This window comes from Paramormyrops kingsleyae, chromosome 4, assembly GCF_048594095.1.
Source record: "Paramormyrops kingsleyae isolate MSU_618 chromosome 4, PKINGS_0.4, whole genome shotgun sequence".
Lineage (NCBI taxonomy): Eukaryota > Metazoa > Chordata > Actinopteri > Osteoglossiformes > Mormyridae > Paramormyrops > Paramormyrops kingsleyae.
This window is the reverse complement of record NC_132800.1, coordinates 31,112,950-31,138,162: the sequence shown is the minus strand read 5'-3', so window position 1 is coordinate 31,138,162 and position 25,213 is coordinate 31,112,950. Positions and strand designations below refer to the sequence as shown.

General features: G+C 40.1%; 1 protein-coding gene across 1 annotated transcript; it reads right to left on the bottom strand.

The window, feature by feature from the left end:
- Positions 1 to 123: 123 nt before the first annotated feature.
- casq1a (calsequestrin 1a) lies at positions 124 to 18,918 on the bottom strand. The gene is made up of 11 exons (XM_023832602.2): positions 18,408 to 18,918; positions 5,866 to 5,959; positions 4,888 to 4,988; positions 4,557 to 4,668; positions 4,158 to 4,231; positions 3,793 to 3,923; positions 3,544 to 3,589; positions 2,835 to 2,889; positions 2,398 to 2,498; positions 2,174 to 2,248; positions 124 to 1,461 (listed from the first exon to the last, which is right to left on the bottom strand). The coding sequence occupies exons 1-11, from the start codon at positions 18,642 to 18,644 to the stop codon at positions 1,129 to 1,131; spliced, it is 1,359 nt and encodes a 452-aa protein (XP_023688370.2). The 5' UTR covers positions 18,645 to 18,918; the 3' UTR covers positions 124 to 1,128.
- Between the last annotated feature and the right edge of the window lie 6,295 nt (positions 18,919 to 25,213).

The following is a 25,213-nucleotide window of genomic DNA, read 5'->3' as shown; positions in this document are numbered from 1 at the left end:
TCTTTCTTTTTCCAGCATGGAATTTCCAAACATTTGAAAATTATTTCCTTCTCTTTCCAAGCTGTGTCATTTTTTTTTTTTAAATATCATTTTCTAAGACTTTACAATGAGCTTGAGTTTCCATCATTAAAAAATGTCGTTGTTTTATTTCTTTGCCAGTAGAAAACATTCACCTGATTTACAGCACTTTTATTTCACAAAAGGAAGAATCGAAGCTGAGTTCAGTATCAAATAAGGCAGCAATAAATTACTGGAAGATGTTGTTTTGACCTGGAAGAAACTCTGGCCCTCTGTTTTCTGGTTAACAATATCAAATAAAGGAGAGGAACAGACATTACAGCCTGAACAAAAGAAAAAAAAAAGATATATATATATATATGTGTGTGTATGCCAAAACCTGCTTTTACAGGTTGAGTTGAGACAGGCATCGCCCTTGTCCCCACTTACTAGATATATTACAACATCCACATTCTCTTTGATTTTTATGTTAAATTAGTAAGTTGGAAACATAAGGATCATATTTTAAATGGGAAAATATCCATTCATCCACTCATTCATCCATCCATCCATTCTTCCATCCATCTTCTAACCACTTATCCCAGTTACAGTTGTGGGGGGTCCTGGAGCCATATATGGGAAAATATGTTTTAATATCTATTAAATATTATTTTCATCCATTTAACACATAATGTAAAATGATTCAATATTTAATTTAAGTATAATAATGTACTGATAATGAAATTATAGTATTAATATTGGCTTGAATCACCTTGCATGAAATTCGGCTATGTGGGAGTGGAATCTACTGCATATAGACTGGATCTGTTTCAAAGAGAAAAAAGTGCCAATACTGAAGTGAGGGTTTGGGGAATGAGCAAAAGGCTGCATGAACAATAAAAGTGGTCCCTTCCAAGGAACGGACCGTGGCCCTGGTGCAAGTTGTAAGATGGGGCCTGTGTGGCAAGGGAAAACTTTGAACATGAAGGGCAGAACAGCTGACAAATTTTATCAAAACAAAGGTTGACAACATGAGACGAGGAATAGGTTGAATTTGTAAAAGTTGAAGGATGTGATAGCTTCATGCCAGTTTAGCCAATGCTAAACAATTTCAAATATGGCACAAAGAATTTAATCATCGTCGTCATCGTCGTCATCATCGTCGTCGTCATCGTCGTCGTCATCATCGTCGTCATCGTCATCATCATCGTCGTCATCGTCGTCGTCGTCATCGTCGTCGTCGTCGTCATCATCATCATCGTCATCATCATCATCGTCGTCATCATCGTCGTCGTCATCGTCGTCGTCATCATCGTCGTCATCATCGTCGTCGTCATCATCGTCGTCGTCATCATCATCGTCAGGATCGATTTCGTCCTCCAGTACATCCTCAATCCAGTCTTCCAACTCATCTACAGTTGGCAAGTCATCTTCATGGTCTATGTCCATCCACACGCTGTCACCCTAAACAGGAAGGGTAAAGTATTTAATTTCAGATTGATTCAAGAATTTAATTTTTTGCTAATAAACAATTATCTACAATTGTCTTTTTTGTATGGAGAGAAAATAAGAAATTGACCAAACATATCTATAAATCTTTATTAACATACCTCTTAAATGAATACTACACTGCAGACTATTGATACACTGGACATACAAAGAAATTATGTTCAGATGATCATCATGTTGGTGTAAAATTGTGACATTATGTCTTTCAAAGTGTATCAGCTTCACTTTTTCAAAACCTCTCCTAAAATCTTCCCAGTATTTGCAGTTACTGTTCAACACACCATATTTTTTGACTCAACCATTACCCAATCTTGTTTAGCTAATCAATCAATCAATCAACAATCAATCAATCAATCAATCGAGCTGATGGTAAAATTGAACAAATACATGGAATGGCTGCAGTGCCCCTAAGGAGAGGTTTGGGAACTAAAATATTGTTTGTCACTAATATTGTCAAGATATTAGTGACTTTTCAGATAAAAAAAAATAATCCTTGTTTATTGTATTACTGTTAATTTGCAAATGTTCTAATGCTAATTTGTGTTTCTTTTTTTCTGAGCAAATACACACTTACTATCCAGATAAATAGCTGTAAACATTTTCTTTGACTGTCTAGGACTTCTGCACAGTACTTTACGTTTTTTCTTTAAACGTTTTAGAAACTTACATCATCAGTGTCCACAACTCCAATCTGTGGGGTGGACAGGTCGATGTCGAAGGTCTTTTCCCAGTAAGGGACAAGCTGTTAAAGAAAACAGGCCAGAGATTAATGCAAAAATAAAAAAACAACAGTTAGACAGATTGCTAGGCTGGTAGATGTTTTGTTCCAATATTTAATTTATTTGCGTATTTGAAATATATACAATGTTTAAATTCCAATAAAATTATTACCAGGGGAAAGTCATCAGGGTCAATCCAGAGAATGCTAAGGTGAGGGTGGTCAGTGTTGTCCTCAGCTACCTGTTTTACAACTTCCAGGAACTCAAAGCCATCTGAGAGAAATGTCAGAAGTGGACACCATTACACACAAATGAAAGCATGGGACAGGGAGAAAACTGGATGACAACATTGCCTCTTAATTTCTAGGATGACCTTTGTCTAAATATAGACATATACTTAGACTCTTGCCAAGAAATCAGATGGAGAAAAATGTTTTTGGTTTTCATTAATACACAGTATCCACAATTACGTCATACGCAATCATAAGAAGGGATGCATTCACAGGGGCAGATGCATGCAAATGGTAACAAGTAACACGTATGAGAGAGCCAGTCACAGGCAAAGACATCACACTCTCCTCTTTCTCCCCGCAGCCCAGAGCACTGTACCAGGGTCAGATTCCTCAGCAAAAACGATGATATGCTCATCATCAATATCGTCCTCCTGAGAAGAGACGATGAGTGACTCCCCTGAGGAAACTGCTGTAGGAAGCATTCTACACATACAAAATGTGATGCTTGAGAGAATACTGATGTCATACATATATATATATATATATGTCTGTGTGTGTGTGTACTCTAGTGTTCTCGCTGTTTGCATTCGTAGACCGTTCTAACTGTGTTATAAAAAAGTATTAAAGTCATAATTTTTTTGCTCCATCATCTCTTGATACATGACTTTTTTCATCACTCTATAGTCTGTTGAGCATTAGACTACAACATCAGAATCTCTTTCATTCGAGTGAGTACTGTACTGTACAGTACCGTATAATAATATACAATGTACTGTATTATTACTGTGTTTAATGTTGGTAATGTCTCGTTGCGTGTATTTTATCAATAAAATTTTACCGTATGTATGTACATGAAAATCCGTGGATGGTTCACTGTTATTCACAGTTTCAGCCGTTCGCGGCGGGTTTTGGGACATATCACCCATGGGTACGAGGAGGATGATGTATGCATGAATGATGTGTATTTATACACACATTTGTGCTGGTCACTTTATTTCAGGGATTAACTAAGCGGATACAAGTAGATGCTAGTATACAGTATATATAATGGTCATGTGGCAGTTATTGATGTTAGAAAGACTTACCCAGACATCATACATGTTGTGGGGCTGTAATTTCCGCAGGGTTGGTCTGCATTAAAAAAAAGACAAATTTGACGGTTAGAAGGGTAACATTTTCTGTTTTTTTTATTTTGATTTTCGTCTATCAGTGCGTTTTTATCCCTTTGGGTCGCTTACACATAAACATGCATATTAATGGGTCTTTGTATATATCTGTATGTATCTATCATCATGTGAATTAGTATTAACTGTCTATGTTTTAAAATGACTTACCTGTCATGATCTTCGATGAACTCCACAAGTTCTGCCTCTGAGTATGGTTTTCCAGGGATGGTGATGGGATCATCCATGAAGGGCTCATAGAAATCCACCTCATTCATCTTTAGGTCTAGCTTCTTGGCAATCTAGAAGAGAAGGGAGATGTGTTTCAAGCATTGAAAGAGGGCACCCGGGACCGTGGATATTATGGCACACTAGTTTTGGTTGGAAGACTTTGGTTCTTTTTAAAAATCAGTGACCCTATCACCGAATTCTACTGTCATTGGAGAACAGCACTAGACTAATACCAAGGAGTTTGTGATGTGGACCCTGAATTTTGGAGTGAAGAGACAATGGTGATCCTTGAGGGTTCAAAGTACCTTGGCGTCAAATGTAGCAAAGAACTTGATGAAGGGGTGGAACTCTTCAGCAGCATCCTCATACTCAGCAAATTCTGCAATGATTAACCGATCAGATCCCGATCACTCTTGCAAGGAATCATACTAAATACTGGTAATAGATCAATATGGATGATATGCTTTACTTTGTAAAGTAAGTTCATTGGACACCTGGTCATGACAGAACATGACAGATCTTTAGATTATATTTAAAAATGGTTTAGTAGTATTATGTAAATGAACATTTTTTAATTATTATTGTTATATGTCTATATGTATTTGTTATATACCTGTTATTAGGTACTAATCCATAAATAAAATGTAATTATTATACTATCAGTTCAAATATTACTGAAAATCTCCATAGCTTCTAGTACGTACGATCGGATTTTTCATTCTTGAAGTAGCCCACCAGTTTGATATCCTCATCAATGTCCTCGAAAGCTCTCAGTTCCCTCTCATTCTCAAGGAACTCCACGGGGTCTTCCAAAACCTGCAAGAAGAGGGGAGCTTGAGGACTGAAGGCAAGAAATATTTTATGTGGAAAATCAGGTTCATATGCAGAAATTTCAAGCAATGAAATGATTGAATAATAAAGAAAAGGGGAAGGTGGGAAATTAGATTCATAAATGTACGTAAAATAACTTGCAATGCAAGGGAGCGACGTAAGGGGATAACCAAGACTGATAAAAACAAAAAAAAATTTACTCACATCAAAGATGAATTCCACCAGAGTGTCGGCAGCAAGCTCTCCGTCGTACTCGATCACTTCATCTTCCGTGAAAACGTAGATGCTGTCCACTTCGTCGAAATCTGTGGTTTTCACAGCGAACGTGGAGTTAGTTGGATGAACTTGACGCCAAATCTAATTCAACAAAATATCCACTAGGTGGCATCACTGAGTCGGCTGAATTACGGCTGAATAGTTTCCCCCCTTATTTTGAAGGTCAGGTCAGAATTAGATTAGCTTCTTCACTTGCTCGTAAATACACATATTATTACTGAAATATTGCACATTTGTCCTTGAAGATGTGCAAGTGAATCATTATGCAGGATTACCCCCTATGGTCAGCTGGCTGGAGTGAGATTTTCAATTCTAGGCGAGTCTGCACACATATTTACATGTATATAACAGTTCTATTACCTTGTGAATAGTCTGTAGGTTTTGCAGACAACCGCAACACTTTTGATGTAGCTATTTTTAAGTTTATAATGGAATAATATAAATGTCCAGTAACATTTCTTGCGTGAGCGTTGAAGTCTGAAAGCGTGTCACGCCAGAAATGTGCGAGTTGGCAACTCGTCATTTATAACAATAATATAAACTGTGCTTTTTATTCCAGTGTTTACACAAACGGAACTGAAAAAATGTGTAGTTGAAAAAAAAAACATCTTTTATTAGCTGAACAAGTTGGTTATCTATTTATTCGAATCGTAAAAACAGGAAAATAGACTAGTCCATAGATAGACTAGGTCAGGAGGAAAGGCCAATTCTGATTTCCTGTGGTTTTCTTGCAGACTTGCTCCGCGCGCCCGGATCCGCGAGACGGCTGAGTACTCAAAGTAGCGGCAACGATGACAATACGAACCTAAGTGGCCAGTCCACCACATTTAATCGGGTGAGGTAAAGAGTTATTCCCATTATTTGTTTGCTAACTTAATTTGTTTTTTAATAAAGGGAAAGGGGTACCTAGTTTCTTAGCGAGGACGTTGTCTTTCTTCTCATCAACAAGGCCAAATCCGATGTCCTCATCGTCAAGGTCTTCAAGTACTTGAGCCGCAAGCTGGGTGGGGAGGGGGACAGTGACAAGTTAATTACCCGTCCGCACCTCTGTCAACCCCTGCGCAAAAAGGTCACTACTTATATTAATTCCCTCACTTAAGTATCCATTTAGAAGCGAAACACAATCACTCTTGCAGTCATGTAGTCTGAAAGAAGTCATCAGTTATATATTATATCGGTTGAGCGTTTCATTTGCGCCATTTCAGTCATACAATTTAATTCAGTAAATTTAGCCGCCAATTGCTTTAAAGCAATGACACTTACAAAACGTGCCAACAGCAGCCTCCATATAGTTTACGGAAAAGAAAAGTATCCCAGCTTTCGCTTTTTTTTTTGCAAAAGCGAGGACACTGGAAGCCAGTGGATATCGGAATACTGATCAAGTAAATTAGGGGAAGAACTATAGTGGAACAATTGCTGTGAATAGGAATGATTGCTTGAGTCTTTTAAATTCTAGCTTGTTTTGTTGTGTGTGATTTATTGTACAACTCCAGTAAAACATTTAATTAATAATCCATTATTAAATTAAAATAAAGAAATCTTTGGCACAGACTTTCCTGATACAAAAGTTTAATAAATTATAGAGGTGGTTTATCCAATATGTTTGTCTTATGCTACATATACCTGTAGGGCTGGGTATTGAAGCAAACTGCATGATTAATAAAAAGTATTTTTCATTTTCACTGTTAGTGTTCATAGGGTTAATATAGAAGGTTTAACATTCGAGCTTAGCAATACTTTCACATCTTCTGTATCAGTTGTTCTAAATTGATTACTTATGACTTTTCCGTGTTGAACTTTCTTAGTGTTAGTACCGTGACCCTGTACTGGATGGTGGATGGATGGATAGATACTGTCTCATTTCAGTCTTTAGATGGAAATGAAGGGGCACACAGTTCTAAAGATACTTAAGATCAGAGCTGTTACCATACTTTTACCCAGGATGGTGAATGAATCACAAACATAAACTTTTACAAATATAACAAAAAGTTTATTTGTTTGTTTATGTAATACAACCAAATATTGTAATTTATACTTAGTAATCAATTGTAATTCATTTAATAATTGCATTATTTTGACATAATTCCCTTTGTCCTTCACCTTTTCCACTTTATCATAACCTTTCCAGTTGTCCCTGTAACTTGTGTGATCTTGCTCATCCTGAAAGTAGTTTGATTTGTTTTATGTAACATGTTAGCAAGATATTATTTTAATAGACATTCTGTTTTTATCGTTGTCTGAATGGTTTCCCAGCAATGTAAGAGTGGAAGCTCCACCATTAAAAGTTTTGGGGAAATTGTTTTTTAACTGATCTCTAGTTCTTTGTGGTTTTTTTACTGAATAGTAGGGACAGAACCATGTTTCGTCTGACCCTCTGTTTGTATGTCAGTCTTATTCTGTCTACATTTGAAATTTGTCCGTGCCTTTTTTGACTAACCCATTGTTCTATCCTGTAATGTTTGTCAGTTCCGTGGTGATGGTTGGCAGCCTTACATTGACTTATGTCATTCTCGACGTCTCCCATTGGGTTAAGTAGCCTTTCTGATAGTCTCCTCCCTATCCCTATGTCCAGCATATGAATCATTGCCCATATTTGTCAGTCAAGGGTATTTATATGAGAGAGGCTCTAAGAGTCAAGGGCCTGTCTCCTCCCACTTTCTTCTTGCCAGCTAAACAGATCTGGGGCTAAACTCAGCTAATGGACTCTTGGCTAAGTGAAGCCACAACTATATATGGTCGCACCAAGAAGCCATGAGTCGACAAGAGATGAGAGTTTTGCTGTTAGGCTGAAGGAAGAGACGGCTTCCTGACAAGTGTGTTGAGGGAGGGGGGACACTTAATCCACGGGCTGACACAAGTGCTTGTGTGTGACCCAGTTTGCCCTAGTGCTGCAAAAGGAATTAGGCTTTGGAGGAAGGACTCAAGGCTCAGGGCTGAATGTTGTGTAAAACTGTACCGCCAGCCTGGTTGCCTTACAGTCTGACTGCTAAACATGCACCCACATTAAGCCTTGACCTTACTTTGAACACAAGCCCATTAAAACTAGAGTCTCGCCTTGAAACAGAAAATTTGCAGGTTCGATGTAGCAAGTCATAATAAAACTTTATGTAATGAATTAGTTCCTGAGAAATTCACTGCTCTAAATAGATCTGCTCTAACTGCTCTAACTAGCACTGCTCTAACTAGCAATAATGTTAAAACAGTGAATTTTGGCAATCGGCAAGCAATTCGCACTTGAATTGACTTTTATCCACTAAAACCTTTCATTTAGGATGACAGCACTGGTATGACTATGCAAATAGACATATTCAGATCTAATTATTATTATTCTACTTCTCTGTTCCATCTTCCGTGGAACAACTAAGATACAAAAGTATTTTAGTCAGGTCAGTGTTCCGTGTAGTATTTACTGGATTACCAGGTCATGAATCCAATTCTTTTACCATTCATATGAAAATAACTAGAGGCTCGAGACTGCCTCAGTCTCTATTCTGAACTGGGAAAATGTCACGAGGAAAAACCTCGGCATATTAAGAAACAGGCCTTCTTTGCTTGCTTTTTAGAAATATCTTTCGATGCGAGTTTACTTCATCTAGTCAAAGCCCAAAAGGTTTCATTCATTATGGGGCTGTAATGACAAGACAAACATTTCATAACAGCAATACGCCATTTTCCAAATGTAAGATGCTCTGGTCTATCTGTCGTCACGCAGTATCCAACACTTAATCATAATTATGGCCCACACAGACCCATTTACTTTTAATCTCATGTGTCAGACATTTTTTTTTCTAAATTTGGAAGAATTGGATAGTGTTGTTTCAAAATGCTTAGTAATTCTATAGACTAGTGCAGATGTATGAAAATAATTTGATAACTGATAGATGTTCTTTTTCATGAGGTTATGTAAGATAACTGGGAAATCACATATTTCCTGTGATATAATGTACACATGTATTTTACTACTAGTGAATGAGTTAGTCTGAAAGAGTGCTTGCAAGTGCTGTAGTTTAACATTTGAAGGGGAGAGCTGCAGGCACTCTGTGCTTGGTAAAGTGTGATGAAGTGGCCTATCTCAAGAAGTGGAACTAACATGTTCCTTCTTAATTATTTATAAGAAAGCATGGTTAGGGTTTATTAAAAAAAACTGTCAATTAATTATTGAAGGTGATTATGTATCGAAGGTTTTATTATTGAAGGTTTTATGCACTTAATTTTGGTAGTGAACATAGATTCTTTGGTTGTGCTTTTAGTGATTGATATTTTAATGACACATACAAACATACATTTGTTTTCAATCCTGATATTTTGCCAGTTTATTTTTCTTCCAGTTTTTTTAACTGTTAAGACTTGATATACACAGCAACGCCAGCATGGGTATCTTTATTTTTGTCTATAAATCGCCTGTCTTTCCTGGGAGGATTTCATAGTTTGCAGTCTATAAAAGATACCACACTGCTACTTTCTGATTAGCTCAGGCAGTGGTCTATGTAACATGAGAAAAAGACCTTTAAATCTTAGATCTGGGACCTCTGATATTGCCCAAAGACAAATTAGATCCAGTCCGCTATAAAAAATACAAGATTGTAAAATATTGCAGACCAGGATTTCCTTGATGTATTCTTATGACTTTGAACAAGTGTCGTGTCAGTAGTGTCTATGCGTCTCTTAATTATACTCTTGTGCTTACAGAGGTCTACATCGGTCTTTCTGGAACCAACCCATAAAATAATTTCTGCATGATACCATTAATATTATTAATAATTGCTAGATATGTTGGATCTGCAGCACAAATAAACAGCGATGTCACGTTTTGTCCAGAAGAGGGCATGTTTCCAGTAGAGCTCCATGAGAGGGCGTGCAGTGGAGTAGCTCCAGTGCTCCAGTGTGTCTATAAGGGCAGTAAGAGGATCTGTGCTGAACAAGCTAAGAGGCACAGCATCTGCGAGAGTGGGGGGCAGCGTTACTGGTTATATTTAGATCCTAACAGACATTGACCTAAGACTATTTTGGCAAGGTGGTTGTGACGATCCATGTCTTTCAGATCCGCTGACAGGTACAGTACAGTACCTAACTGGCTTCACTCAGCCTGTTGTACCTGAGCCAGAACTCTTAAATTTTACCCACTGCCTGCCTGCTTTCCGCTTTATGATCTTGTTTTAGGAAGCGGTAAATGGGCAACAGCTGGGTGCATGTTTGGGATTGAGGGTGATGGTGGAATAAATGATCTAATCTGCGTCTTCATACCTTAGTTGCAGACTGTGATCTACGCCAGATGTACAACCCAGCAAAGTTCAATACCGTTTGATTATTTTTGACCATTTGCAAACTTTGTGTCAGCTGAGGGTTTACGTGCTGCAATATGTATGGCCGTACAAACTGTGAACTTATTTGAAATTTTAAAATCGAAATACAAAAGACATCCCTTGATTTATGTAATTGTGTATTCTGGTTTATTGCAAAGAGATATCTTCAAATGGTATTCCATAAATGAACAAAAAACAAATAAATTCAAAAACAAATATCATTCATTACTTTTTCAGTTATCCACTCAGTGTGTGATCTATGCCAAATCAGGGCATAGTGTTTCCAAATTTATTACCTATTTAGAAAAGATTACTAGAATGACAACCCCTTAACTTGAGGGAATAAAGTGTCACACAAACCAGACTGACCTGTTATTGAACCCCCTTCATTACTGATACCACAGGGCACAACAGTCACGAGGCTAATATGAGGTGATGCCATGCCACGTTACATTGCATTACCTCACCTTTTAATATTGGCACGTACCCAAGACATCTCATAAAAAGTGTGTGCGTCACAGCTGCAATTGAATAATTCATATTAGACTGTAAGTAAACATTTTGAAAGTTTGGTTAACAGGTAGCTTGGGACCTTGTTTGGCAGGTATGTTGTCTTCAAGCTTTAAGGGTAAGGGGGCTGCAGATAACCCTACGAGTGCCTGTGACTGTATCTGTGTTTGCAGATAACCCTACGAGTGCCTGTGACTGTATCTGTGTTTGCAGATAACCCTACGAGTGCCTGTGACTGTATCTGTGTTTGCAGATAACCCTACGAGTGCCTGTGACTGTATCTGTGTTTGCAGATAACCCTACGAGTGCCTGTGACTGTATCTGTGTTTGCAGATAACCCTACGAGTGCCTGTGACTGTATCTGTGTTTGCAGATAACCCTACGAGTGCCTGTGACTGTATCTGTGTTTGCAGATAACCCTACGAGTGCCTGTGACTGTATCTGTGTTTGCAGATAACCCTACGAGTACCTGTGACTGTATCTGTGTTTGCATATAACCCTACGAGTGCCTGTGACTGTATCTGTGTTTGCATATAACCCTACGAGTGCCTGTGACTGTATCTGTGTTTGCAGATAACCCTACGAGTGCCTGTGACTGTATCTGTGTTTGCAGATAACCCCACGAGTGCCTGTGACTGTATCTGTGTTTGCAGATAACCCCACGAGTGCCTGTGACTGTATCTGTGTTTGCAGATAACCCTACGAGTGCCTGTGACTGTATTTGTGTTTGCAGATAACCCTACGAGTGCCTGTGACTGTATCTGTGTTTGCAAATAACCCTACGAGTGCCTGTGACTGTATCTGTGTTTGCAGATAACCCTACGAGTGCCTGTGACTGTATCTGTGTTTGCAGATAACCCTACGAGTGCCTGTGACTGTATCTGTGTTTGCAGATAACCCTACGAGTGCCTGTGACTGTATCTGTGTTTGCAGATAACCCTACGAGTGCCTGTGACTGTATCTGTGTTTGCAAATAACCCTACGAGTACCTGTGACTGTATCTGTGTTTGCAGATAACCCCACGAGTGCCTGTGACTGTATCTGTGTTTGCAGATAACCCCACGAGTGCCTGTGACTGTATCTGTGTTTGCAGATAACCCTACGAGTGCCTGTGACTGTATCTGTGTTTGCAGATAACCCTACGAGTGCCTGTGATTGTATCTGTGTTTGCAGATAACCCTACGAGTACCTGTGACTGTATTTGTGTTTGCAGATAACCCCACGAGTGCCTGTGACTGTATCTGTGTTTGCAAATAACCCTACGAGTACCTGTGACTGTATCTGTGTTTGCAGATAACCCTACGAGTGCCTGTGACTGTATCTGTGTTTGCAGATAACCCTACGAGTGCCTGTGACTGTATCTGTGTTTGCAAATAACCCTACGAGTGCCTGTGACTGTATCTGTGTTTGCAGATAACCCTACGAGTGCCTGTGACTGTATCTGTGTTTGCAGATAACCCTACGAGTGCCTGTGACTGTATCTGTGTTTGCAAATAACCCTACGAGTGCCTGTGACTGTATCTGTGTTTGCAGATAACCCCACGAGTGCCTGTGACTGTATCTGTGTTTGCAGATAACCCTACGAGTGCCTGTGACTGTATCTGTGTTTGCAGATAACCCTACGAGTGCCTGTGACTGTATCTGTGTTTGCATATAACCCTACGAGTGCCTGTGACTGTATCTGTGTTTGCAGATAACCCTACGAGTGCCTGTGACTGTATCTGTGTTTGCAGATAACCCCACGAGTGCCTGTGACTGTATCTGTGTTTGCAGATAACCCTACGAGTGCCTGTGACTGTATCTGTGTTTTCTAGGCTTTGCAATGTGTCATGCCAAGCAGACAGTAATCCCTCTGCCACCACGGATTGGCGTTTGGATTACTGCACTTTCATAGAGAAAAGACAGAATGCCTTCATTGTTATAGTACAATTAACAAGCACAACAGAATTCCTGTCCCATCTTTCTCATTTAATACTGCCACATATACATTTGTAAGCGAGTTTTGGGGTCCAAGCACAGGGTCAGCCATTTTTACGGCCTTGTCAGGTTAAACTTTTGGTTCGAGAGCCAAGTAGTATGATTACTCTACCAGTCATTAACAAATGTACCAGTATTTTAGTGGATAATTGAAATGCTACACATTTGTAGTTGTTTAATTCTGTCAATTTGAAATAATTGTGAGATAATTGCTTTAGCTGGGTATAATTTTGGTAAGTATTTTTTTTGATTATTAATATCAATGATTTATGTTAGTATCCTTCGAAATAGTATCATTTTCCTAAAGAAAATTATTTAACCAGTTGTGAAGGACAGTTTCATGGATTACTTGATTTCAACTGTTGTGATCCATTTGTCAGAAATTTCTGCTGTCAGTCTTTCGCACTTTACTCCATCTTATTTTCACTATGTGAAATCAGAGAAGACGCTCATTTTCTGCAATTTCAGTATGACCAGCAGAGAAAGGAATGAATTTAAAGAGAATGCATAACATATTGCAAGGATTTTGAACAAATATAGCTGTTTTATGAATTTGAATATTACATAGCTAGTTTGTAAATAATGTCTTTGTTGTTTAATTGTCTGGAATTTTAAAGGGCTGCAATTCCATTAAGTGCTTATGGCTATGAAGGTTTTAATAATAATTTCTTTTTAATTCCCCATGACCTTGAAGTGTTGAAACATGGATGGAAATTGCTTCTTTTACAAGGGTTTTAATAAACTTTTTAAATAATACCTATTCATGAGTGACGAATGTACACTCAGTTATGCAATTTATGCATTTTAACTTTGTAGTGTTTTATTAATGTTTATTTTGTTTAGCGAAAGTACTATAAGTAATTGAGTAGTTCCTTGAAGCAGAAATGAAACTATGAAGTAAATATTTTGACTGGGGAGATGCTATAAGTCAACTTGGCCTCAAGGAGAATTGCAAAGTTATTTGTTTCATTACTTATTTGTTTATATCAAAAGATACCAGGGGCCTGTACTACGAAGCAGGGTTACTGGCTTATCGGGGTAACTTGTCGGATTTAAGGTAGTCTGGGCAAAATGTAAGTGAACGAATATGAAGTCCATTTAAACTGTGGTACCTTAAATCCGACAAGTTACCCCGATAAGCCAGTAACCCCGCTTCATAGTACAGGCCACTGATGCTCTCACATGAAGATAAAACAGCAACAAGAGAAATAACATGTAACTACAGCTTTCTCAGCTTTTTATTATGGCATTCGTAGGATATCTAAATATACATGTTGAACAGTGTCTATTTTCTGATGTTATGTCCATATTTGCAGCTTGATAAGCATGTCACACATAATGTGTACTTTATAAACCTGTGTAAATCTATGATTGAATTTCATTGCTCTGTTTATGAAGCACAATGGTTTCCTAAACCTTCAGAAACATGTCAGTTGTCATTTTTTTTGGCCCATATATTTTAAACTGTTATTTATCTAAAGAACAACAACTGTACAGAATTGATGGCTGGGAAGCTTTTCTTTTGTCATTAAAATGCTGGTAATCTTTATATACAAACATATCTCTATACTCTGTGTTTCACTTCCCATACTTCCCATACTTCCCATTCCTGACCTTTAGGCAGTTTTTCTTGAGTATTTCCTTGAGTATTAGTCTATGGTAGATATACTCTCTTCCATTGTTCCTTCTTCTGTTTCCCTTTTCTTGTAATATTGTATTACTGTGCTTATTACTGATTTTGTAAAGCGACCTTAATTTTGAGAAAGGTTGACTGTCATGCTCAGTGTAATTCCTAAGCATAAACATTCGGTTATTTCCATTGCTTAAGTGTCAGACTGTGGTTTGATCCTCCATAACTCTGCACATGGAGGTTACAGCTAGTAATGGCAGAACAAGCAAAAATTGAATTATGAAGAGTTCCACCAAAGCAAAATCCAAAACGAGCAATACAGTACAGCGATAACCAAAACGTTTGAACTGTGCTAGTCTGTCTAAAGGAAAGTGTAGGTAATTTGCCGTTACTTTGTTACACACCACGGGAAGCACTTGCATATGCTCCTTCATTACGCCGTCATTCTGCCATTCAAGCGAAGCATAGTATTTATACATGTGTGTATTATGTGAATTTTGAGGGTGCCGAGGTCATGTTAAATGGCATTAAGAAATTACTGAGATTATGGAAATGTTCTAAACTAAATTTCCCACGAATAGAGTAAAAGATATCTGGAAGTAAGATTCAAAGGGAAACATGCACACCAATATTTCATATATAATTTAGTAATATCTCCATTTAAATTTCTTTGCTTTTTGGCCAGTGTTTAACCACACAACAATATATGCATTCAATTATTGTCACATTTATAAAGATAATCCAGAAGACTTAAATCTAATAAATATGATTTGATATATGTTACTCCTTTAACATGAGATGTTTAAATGTACTTAATTATTTATCTAAGGAGCAGACAATTCACGGGAGATCAGTGAATATGGGTTTAATGTGCATGTTTTAATAATGTGGTTATTTACATATCATTGTTGATTATACATATGTAGATGCGTGTTTTTCAGTGTCTGTGTTTTCCTGACTAAATTCGAGTTACAAAATGTGTCTTTGGAAAAAAAAAAAGTCTCTTTGAATTGCTAGAGTGAAGAGAACTTATGAATTTGGACACACTTTCCACTAAATTACAGTAATGTTATCTGGGGTGACGCATTGCCTGCAGGTTGACTGAATGTTGCACAGTCTTACTGTATGTTCAAATCCTGATTCATAAGCTGATCTTATGAATTCACAGAATTAGAGGATTGGGTCCAGTGGCACTCTATGGTCACTATTTCAGACCTCTATTTTAAAAAAAGAATTTCCCCCTTATCAGCTCAAAATCTGTTTAGAGAAAGTGTCCATCTATGTCCATGCAAGCCAACTAGAGCCTTAAATAGATGTTTTGGATTACACATTCAACGGATAAGATGTTAGTCAGCCTGTGGTATAAATGATTGATCCCTCCCGATCTCTCCTTTCTCTGCGAGGGCCGTGTGGGTATTTTTGTTACAGCTCCGTCAGCTGGAACTGACACATCAGCGAAGTCACAGGTAGCTCAGGTCAGTTTGGACACGGAGCCCTACTACAGAACCCCACACAGTATCTGGTTAGAAATATTAATCCTTGAGGTCAAACTTTTGACTGTCCTAATATATAAGCGCATAGCACGCAAAAGTGTGTCATACAGAACAAAACACAAACAACTGCAAAGACACAGAATAACTGCAGCCACGCCCAGCAAGCATACCATTTCCAAAATGAAATACTGTGAAGTAACTGTGAAGTAACTGTGAAGTAACTTGTGATGTATATATATAAATATAATTCCGAAAGTATTAGTATAACCAGCAGAGCCACATCTGGTTCCCAATATTAAGATGAAGTGTGGAACTGTACTGTGGGAACCAGAGAACAAGAAAGATTCAAGCAGTTTCTGACTCTCCCATGACCACCTTCTACATTTCTGCTAAGGTTGGAATAGCTACTGGATGGCTTGTTATATGGGGAGACACACATATATAATATACAAAAAACCAGTATCAGAGTGTTAATGTCAGAATTTAATATTTACTAGATGCACATCCACGATATGTAAAACGCATAAAACATCGCCACATATCCACCCAGAAGCCTGCAACTATGCAATTCATAGCACCTCTAAAAAACAGCCCCCTGTAAATAACTTTGAATCCAAAGCAAAAGACCATTGAAACACTTACATGCTATCGATACTTTGTACAATACAGTAGTAGATTGCGTGCATGATGGTACATAACTGTACGTTGATTTATGTGTGAGCTCGGTTAGTGTGTGTGCATGCTCGTGAGTGTACGTCTGCATAAGAGTGTGCGAGTGTGTGTCTGTCAAATGCCTGTAGTGGTGTGAGACTAAGACTCAGCATGTCACGCTGCTCTGGATGCTGGAATGGGCCTGGGGGTGGGTCACAGCAACCTTACCCCAGCTGGACCTCATTAGGACCCCAGAAATAGTCAACAGTCTATAGCCAGCATGCAGCTTGTATTCTGGAGGAAGAGGTGAAGAATGGGGACAGGCCACCATTATTTATTTACTATAAACCAATCTGCTTATGGCTGCGGTATCCAGGAAAAGATGGCTGACATACCCTTTGCCGCGACACTAAACAGTAGCTTACATGTAATTATATAAATTTGCACACTGGTAAGGATGCTCTGTGCTGCCCATAGCTGCCTTATACTTCACTGGGTCACTGGTTCCAGTGTGAGGGTTCAAGTGGCTGAGATGGAAAACCTATTGCTAGTACAGCCATCACTCTTTATGATTCCATACTAAACGTACAAAGTCGTGGAACAGGTTCACTTATCTGAACCCTTTTATGAGCTGAAGGTTTGCCATTGGGTGATCTGAAGAAGAAGCTCGCACTGGTGTCACCATTATGCACTGTGGCTCTCTGTGCTGTGCTATGCGATTTGCACCTATAGATGCCGTCGGTGTTCTGTCACGGCCGCCAGAAATCAGAAACGGAGCCTCACGTTGTCACATGTTTGCTCCTGCGGAATCCCGCGTGCTGCCGTGTACGTGAGTGGCGTCAAGCAGGCCTAGTGCACGCCTTGGGTTCATGCTGTGTCCGTGTCATCTAAGCTCTCACTGATTCTGATGCCTCTGCATTCTGCTCGCCATACACTTATTTCAGCACTTGCAAGCCCTTCTTCAGCATAAATCATCTGTCAACCATAGCCCAGTCTTAAAAAGACCCCAGACGAAATTCTGTCACAGAGTACACATGGACACAAGGTAATGCACCAAAATAACATGGTCCATCATAAAATACTAGATATTTTGTCCAACCACATGCTACCAACTTTCAATTCGAAAGAAGTACAGAAATGCAAGTATCTTCCTATATATCTGCTTATACTTATGCCTGTTTGAGACAAATATACTACTCTGTCTGCATAAACAAAAACCGTTAGGAGAGCTACGGCCAATACAATGAAATGTACTCAGTCTGACTGCAAGACCATTAAAATTTGACATTGACATCAGCAGCTGTCACAACCGTGAGGTTAAGACTAGAACAAGCAGCAGGAACACCTGGTGAAGTGACTTAATACCGGTAAAAGATTTTGTTGCTGCTATTACTGAGAGAATGAAATATAAGCCTGATCATAATAAATCAGCATGCACATGAATATGAAATGGAAAAGAGTCTAAATGCTTCTCCTACTGTCATTTACACAGAGCGGTAATTCTAAATCCTGAACCTGCAGTTTCCTTGTTATTCCCCTGGCGGATTTAGATTTAGTTCCTATATACATTATGCAGTTCAGATTAAATGAACTTTGCAACCAGGTTTTGTTTCCCTATTATATTTGCATGATTTTTCCGACATTGCCTATCATTCTCATACGCTGCTAAACAGCTTTCAGAGATAATCGTCATCAGAGATTTCCGAACACGCTTAAAATCGACATCTAGATCAGCCACCGAAGTCGTGCTTCTCTAAGCTAAACACCCTTTCCTCCGTTTCACTTCCGGATGTGACTATCCCAAAGTGCTTCATCTCCTTCTCTTTTCAGCATCAGATAATGCATCCCCTACTGCCTCCCCATTCCCGTCATGCCGTGACTGACCTCCAAGGCCAGCTCCTCCATCTCAAACTGTTTCTGGGCAACACGACTGTCCCCAACATGATCGTGGTAGTAGACGACCATCACATCATACTTCTTCATGATGTTTTTGTAGTTCTTGATGGTGAGGTCGTGGACACGGTCCTTGCCGTCATATTCAGGGATGTCCAGGCCCTTCTGTCCCCATGACAGCCCTCCAAAGGAGAGCAGGACCCCCAAAAGCACCCAACACAATTTCATGCTTCCCTACCCACTGGAAAAAAAAATGATGCCGTTCCAGTCAAAGTATAAAAAAGACAGAAGTTACAGTTCAGAGCCACACAACCCAGAAAACAGTGAGAGCAACCCCTGAGTCCCCCTGTTTGAAAAAAAATGCACCGAACCTCGAGCCAACAATTAAGTGGGGAGAGAGAGTCAGGGGTTGGGTTTAGAGGAGGGTGTTGGTTGGTGTGAGGAAATGGTGGGAAGACGACTGAGCTGAGTGTTCAGTGCAAGGGGGCTGCAGAAAAAAGTGGGATAGAACTTAGATCACTGGGGGGGTGGGGGGAGGGTTGGTAAAAAAAAAGAGGGTGGGGTTTAGGGGCACACCCACTGCAGTTGGCACTTTGTTGAAACCACATAGAAAAAGGGAGACATACGAGACATGTAGATATGGAGAGAGATAGACGGTGAGTTATAGAGAAATGGGCAGAGGTGTGGAAGCAGATGGGGGTGGAGAAAGGGAAAAGGTGTGGGTTTCAGATAGATGGATGGGGCAAGGTGTGGGCTAGGGGGACAGATCCAGGATTCCTTTCCCATATTAAGTTTGGAAGCGCTCTGATCTTGGCTAAAAATAAAAGCAGAGAAGTCGGATGGCGAAGGAGCTGTATCCAGTTTGCAGCTCTTGGCAACCCTCAGTGGCAAAATGTGGCCCTGAATCATGAAGGGACGGGATAAGGAGTGACGATGCAGTGTCTGGGGCTCTTTCAGCATCCAGAGGTCTCACCTTCAATTTAACCACAGGGGTATATTTAATACGTCAATATACCAAATAAAAATTGCGGAACGTTACTTGTCATTTGCAGTAATTGAGATTGAGAAGATTGTGTGTGGGGAAGGATGCTGGGGGATTGGGGGGGAGTAGAATGGACGTCTCCATTTGGAATTGCAATATCTTAATTGTAAAAGAAAGTGTTAATTGTTTCACTGTATTATTACTTATCTGTCCATTTATAATTTATATGCTGTTGTTCTTTGTGGTGGGTGAAGATGAACATGGGGATGTTCTAATGCACAGGTTGCCAGTAAAACATGTTGATTATTGAATCTCAGGAATATGTATGTGTTTTGTATATACCTGTCCTGCCTAGGGTTATGGGGCAGTTTCTTTGGGAATTATACTGCCTTCATTCATACTCGTCTCACACCAGGGGAAAACATGAAACGATAGAACAGCATGTCTGTCAGGCACCAAGATCGGGACACTTAAATGAAAGTGCTGAGTCAGTTTTCTTTAAAATCATTTACTGAATCTTGCAAAGGAGAAATAATAGTATTTGTGACATGACAGTAATCATGGCAACGATTATGAAGTAGATCTTAGGAAGAAATTAAAATGTATTATATTTAATATTCCAAACAAATGTGTAAATACTTACCTTCATTTATTTTGCTGTTAAATAAAAAAAATCCTGTAATTACTGGTTAAAAATAATTTTACTCAACCTTTCTGTTTACCATGCATCTAATATTTTTTTAATGCATCTAATGCTTTTTTCCTGTTTCTTTTAATGGCTGTATGAGTGGATGAGACAAATTCTCACTGCTAATCCCAATATGCCACGAATGAAATGCTGTGGCAGTGTACTGGAAACCAGCCAGTAGAACTTGGTTATGGAGTTATTGGACTTGTTCTCAAATTATTGCATGTGCCTAATTATAAACACTGTTATAAGTAACCTATTTATTGAAACTACAAAGCGCAAAACATAAAATGAATAATTCTTAATAAAGTATAAGAAACAGGTCTAGTAAGATGTAGAGTAAATTAGCTAATAACGCAGCATTAATAAATGTAAGCATTGATTTGGAATTGTAGAAAGTGGATGTTTAAAGGCTTGGAATACTTTTGCAAGTCATTGTAAATCACATATGGATGTGAGATGTATATATGCATGAGTCTATATTTGTATGTGTGCGCAGTTTGTCAGATATTAATTTTGGAATTGTAAGGGGATAGGTGAGTTATTAATAAAAGCCTGAAACTAGATCCACTAAACTACCAGCCCATCCTAGCCACAGTGCAAACGCTGTCTTTCAAAGTTAAAGCCTATTTTGTCACTGCAGGGGCGTCAGAAGCATTTTGAATGTAGGGGGGGGGACACACTGGCATAAAACTAATATTTTATGTTTAATGTGTGGGGGTCCAAACGAATAATTATGGAATGTGAGGGAGGCACGTCCCCCTCAGATTTAATGGCGGCGATGCCCATGAACTACCATGACTTTAGGAGTGTAACAGTATTGATGAAGGAGGGGGGGGGCAGCTAATTGTGCAAGGATCAAGGAAGCAATGGATATCAAGTATCACGGCTGGGGTGATGGAATGCTGTTTGTGTAACCTCTGGCTTGTTATGACTCCTCATGGTTTGCAGTAGCCCTGCCGTACGTCACCTCGCATATGTGGGGGCATTTTTAAGTAAATTGATTTAGCCGTCCGCCGACTTCCTAAATGTGTCACATGCTCATGTGGAACCGTGGTGGTGCAGTGATTAGCACTGTTGCCCCCCACCTCTGAGATCAGGGTTTGAGGCTCCGCTTTGACTCCCTGTGTCGTTATGGAGTTTCCTTTGGGCACTCTGCCCCCCCCCCCCTCCAAAAATATGCTGAGGTTAATTGGAGTCAAGTTGCCCGAATGTCTGCCTGTTCCCTGCTTGGTACCTGTGGGCTCCCGATCCCCTGTGATCCTGAACCGGACGAGCAGTTACAGAAAACAGATGGATTATTGTTCAGCTGAATTGCCAAACACCAGCTGGCTGATGTAACCAAAAGGCTTTAGAATGTAAATGTATTTTTAAATATTGCATTTCGAAGGTTTTTAATCCCAAGATTCAGTCGTTCTTCCTGGTCCTCTCCTCACACCATGGCTAACTACCTTTATTACTTTTACACTTTGCCCATATACCAGTGAGTCTCAGCGCATGGGTTTTCTGTGTGTATTTCCAGACAACAGCACCCACTACTGGAAGAACCTCATCTTTGCAGCTTGCTGCTTTTCAGACTTCCATTACGGTACTATGAGTATTGTCAGTAGTTTGCCTTGATGTGAATCGTGGAAATGATGCAGATATTTTAACCTGCATACTTTAGTCACAGTGCTTTGAACAAAGGAGCATCGCTAAAATGTATGAGGACTCCGGAGTCTGAGGTGACAACTGGCAAAGGAAAAGCTTCCCCAGAGAGAGGAAGAAGCCCTGGGAGGAGGCAGACTGACGGGGGAAGCCCCGCCTCCTCTGGCGGGCACTGGGCAATGCCAGTCTACATAAATTAGTGCAGGTAAAATCAGGCAGATGGTGGGACAGCACAGGTATGTAGGCGAATCATGGAGCAGGCAGGCATATGGGCCGCTGGGGTGGCAATGCAGGGGGGGGGGGGCGATGCAGGCAGGCAGAAACACAGGTAGGCGGTACGCAGGCAGGGGGCGCCCTTGTACCCGGACCTCCGAGTGGCTCATCCCGCAGGGGGGGACGGAATAATGAAAGTGTACGAGTGAGTGTGGAGTAGAAAAGCGACAGTGCACGTCAGCAGAGTCAGAACTGTAAAAACGCCCTGGCGGCATCACGAGGAGCGAGAGGCAGCTGGGAACACTGGCAGGAGCAGTGACAGCACTGCAACAGGCATGAGTAGGGACAGCACTGCAACAACAGATTTACTTATCAAGCAGATGCTTTTCTCCAAAGTGACATACAAGCGGAGAAATCTTGGGGTCAGAGAGCAGGGTCGACCAGCTTCCCCGGAGCAGCGAGGGTCAAGCACAGGGTTTGAATCATTCCAGACACACTGTGCTGCACACTATTCCTGGGTCATATGCAAAGCAAGAGCATTAGCACTGATAGGATGGTTCATCCAAAGTTAATAACACGTAATAGAAATAGAAAGGTGATCTTGAAGAGCTTAAATTTAGCTGAACATTCTAGTTTGCCTGAAGCTTGTTCAGGAGTACGATCGATATACTGCATTGCTTATTTCTTATCATTAATTCTTCCTTTTTAAGTGGAGTCTAGGCGACCAGGAAGCAAATGCTCACTTATTACAGATACCTGCTCAAGTTCAGAAAGGCCTCACCGATCCGGCTGAATGAGTGTGCATGCCTGTTAATATAAGGGCTGCTGTGGTCATTGAAGTAATAGATTGATTATCATTAAGAACTGATACAGTAGCAAAGCTTATGATTAGTTGTACCTCAAACGTTAAGAGAGTGTGATGTGAGCCTGCAGGATTCAGAGGATACAGATTCCACAGGAAAACCGTAACTAAGGATCGAAGTATGATTACAGAAATGAGCAGAACCTACATTCTGCAGAACATTAAGAGTCAAGAATAGAAGTGAATGCAGCGTTACGGACCAGGATGTCAGATGTGTTAAATCTATAACCCAACTTCTCAGAGACTCCTACATTCAACTGAAATACACCACCACCAACTTGTGATTCGGACAGGGGTTTTGTTTATAAATATACCCAGAGAAGATAGATTTAGTGCCATGGAGTCATTTTGTTTAAGGCAGTTTACTGTCAGGTAAGAAACTGAGACTTAAGTCAGTTATGAGATCATTAATTAGTAGTGCATGAGGAGTTAATTAGGTTCCGGAGCCTGAACTTTAGCTTGTCATGACAGGCATCATGTGACAGAGGTTCTAACTTGATGTGTATTAAGATATTATAGGAGACAAGAGACCTCTATGATTAACAGACACTGGATCAATTGTTTGGATCCTAGGTGACGACACCAAGCATCTAGCAGATGGTCAGTTAAACTGGTTTGCTGTCTGGCTCTGGTTAGTCATCAGACTAATAGCTAAGTTATTCAACGGAAGTTTGGCACCAGCCCGCACGCTGTGAATGCCGTCTCTCTTCAAGGCGTACCCCTAAAAAACTGGCAGCCATCTAGGGAATCTCCATCATTTTCTGAGCACCATTCAAACACACCAATGATGCAGAGACCATAATCTGCAGTACATTTCATCGCCACATCTTAGCACATCTTCTTCGCAAATTTAGTCATCTCTACAACATTCATCTTTATGATCTCTGATTGTATTTTGTAGCGAAACCTGCACGAGTCTTTGTCTCAGAACACCCATGGTGTACACTGTGTGAAAAGAAAAGACAAAGCAGGGTGTAGATAATGTTTGGGAGAGATCTTACCACAGTAGTGTGGGCGAACTGGAAGGGGAGAGGGTTAGGGATTTTATTTTACGAAGTTAAAATTGCATCTTATATCCATTAGATGGTATTAATTAGGCATCACTTGAATGAAAACCGGCACTATTTTGGAAACAAAAGTTTATTGGGAAATTGCATTCATTTCCCCTTTTCATTTTGACCTTGTTTGGAATGAATGCCGCTGCATCAGGTGCACTCACACTAGGGAAAGAAAATGACTCATTCAGTTACATTATTCATAACGAGCCGTGGCTAAACTTGGGACTATTTCAAAGGTAAATGAACTTCAATTAACACAAGTGCCGTAGTATAATTATTATACTCCTATGTCCTGCTGTGTCCTTGTATGCTTAACTGTATTTTTATTTTTAATGTTTCACCATGGACACTGTGCAATTGGCCCATCTAAGGCTTGTTGGTGCAAATAAAGGGAAATTAATTGTGAATATCCGAGAAGGGTGATAATGTCGATAGCTGTGCCTGAGCTCTGAGTTACTCTCTGTTGTTTATCTTTGTTAGTAATATATGTCATTTTAGGCTTATTCACCATCATACACCTTGCTTACATTGCGCAGGCTGTGGCTGATCACTATTGTTCACCCTCAGTTTTCACGCTGCACACCATTCCTTAGAATGGTTTCAGGCAACGGTAGCGGATGGAAAACCAGTCAGCCGTAAACTCAGTCGGGGTTTAACCAAGCTTCTCTCCTACTCTGACTTAGGGATTAACAAGTGTCCCGCGATGGACTGGCATCCTACACAGTGTGTTCCCTGTGTTCGGCGGTGCGCCCCCTGCTGGCTGGAGTAGGTTCTCGCCCCCCTTTGTACCAGGTAAGTGGTGTAAAGATGACGGATGGAGAAGCGTATCTCCCGTGTCCCTGTCCTCGTAGCACACTCCCCTGTGCCAGGCTGTTGACTTGCCACGGAGCCTTTAGAAGGTATCTCACCTTCTCCTTTAGAAGGTATCTCACCTTCTCCTTTAGAAGGTATCTCACCTTCTCCTTGTTAGCGCCTCCAGTTTCCTGTCACCTCTGAACCCCACCACCATCACATGTTCCATTAGGGATGTGTCACCATCGCCCCCCGGTGCCAGCCTGTAGTTAATACTCTCATTACACGCTGCTCTGTACCGCCTCAGCTTCCTCACTGGAGAGATAATCTGTTGATTATGCCCTTATTGCTTTTGTGGTTTTCAGTTCCATGTGTATCATTACATTTCCTGTTCACACGGCTCGTGTCCTCCCTTCTCGTCCAATCACAGCTTGGATTTATGGGTTACAGCTTTTTCTCCTCACTTCCCATATCTCTATAAATCCGAGAGGCGGAAAGTTCGCTGGGGTGGAAAGTTTGTGCTGAAACATTTAAATACATCATACCTTTTTGTTA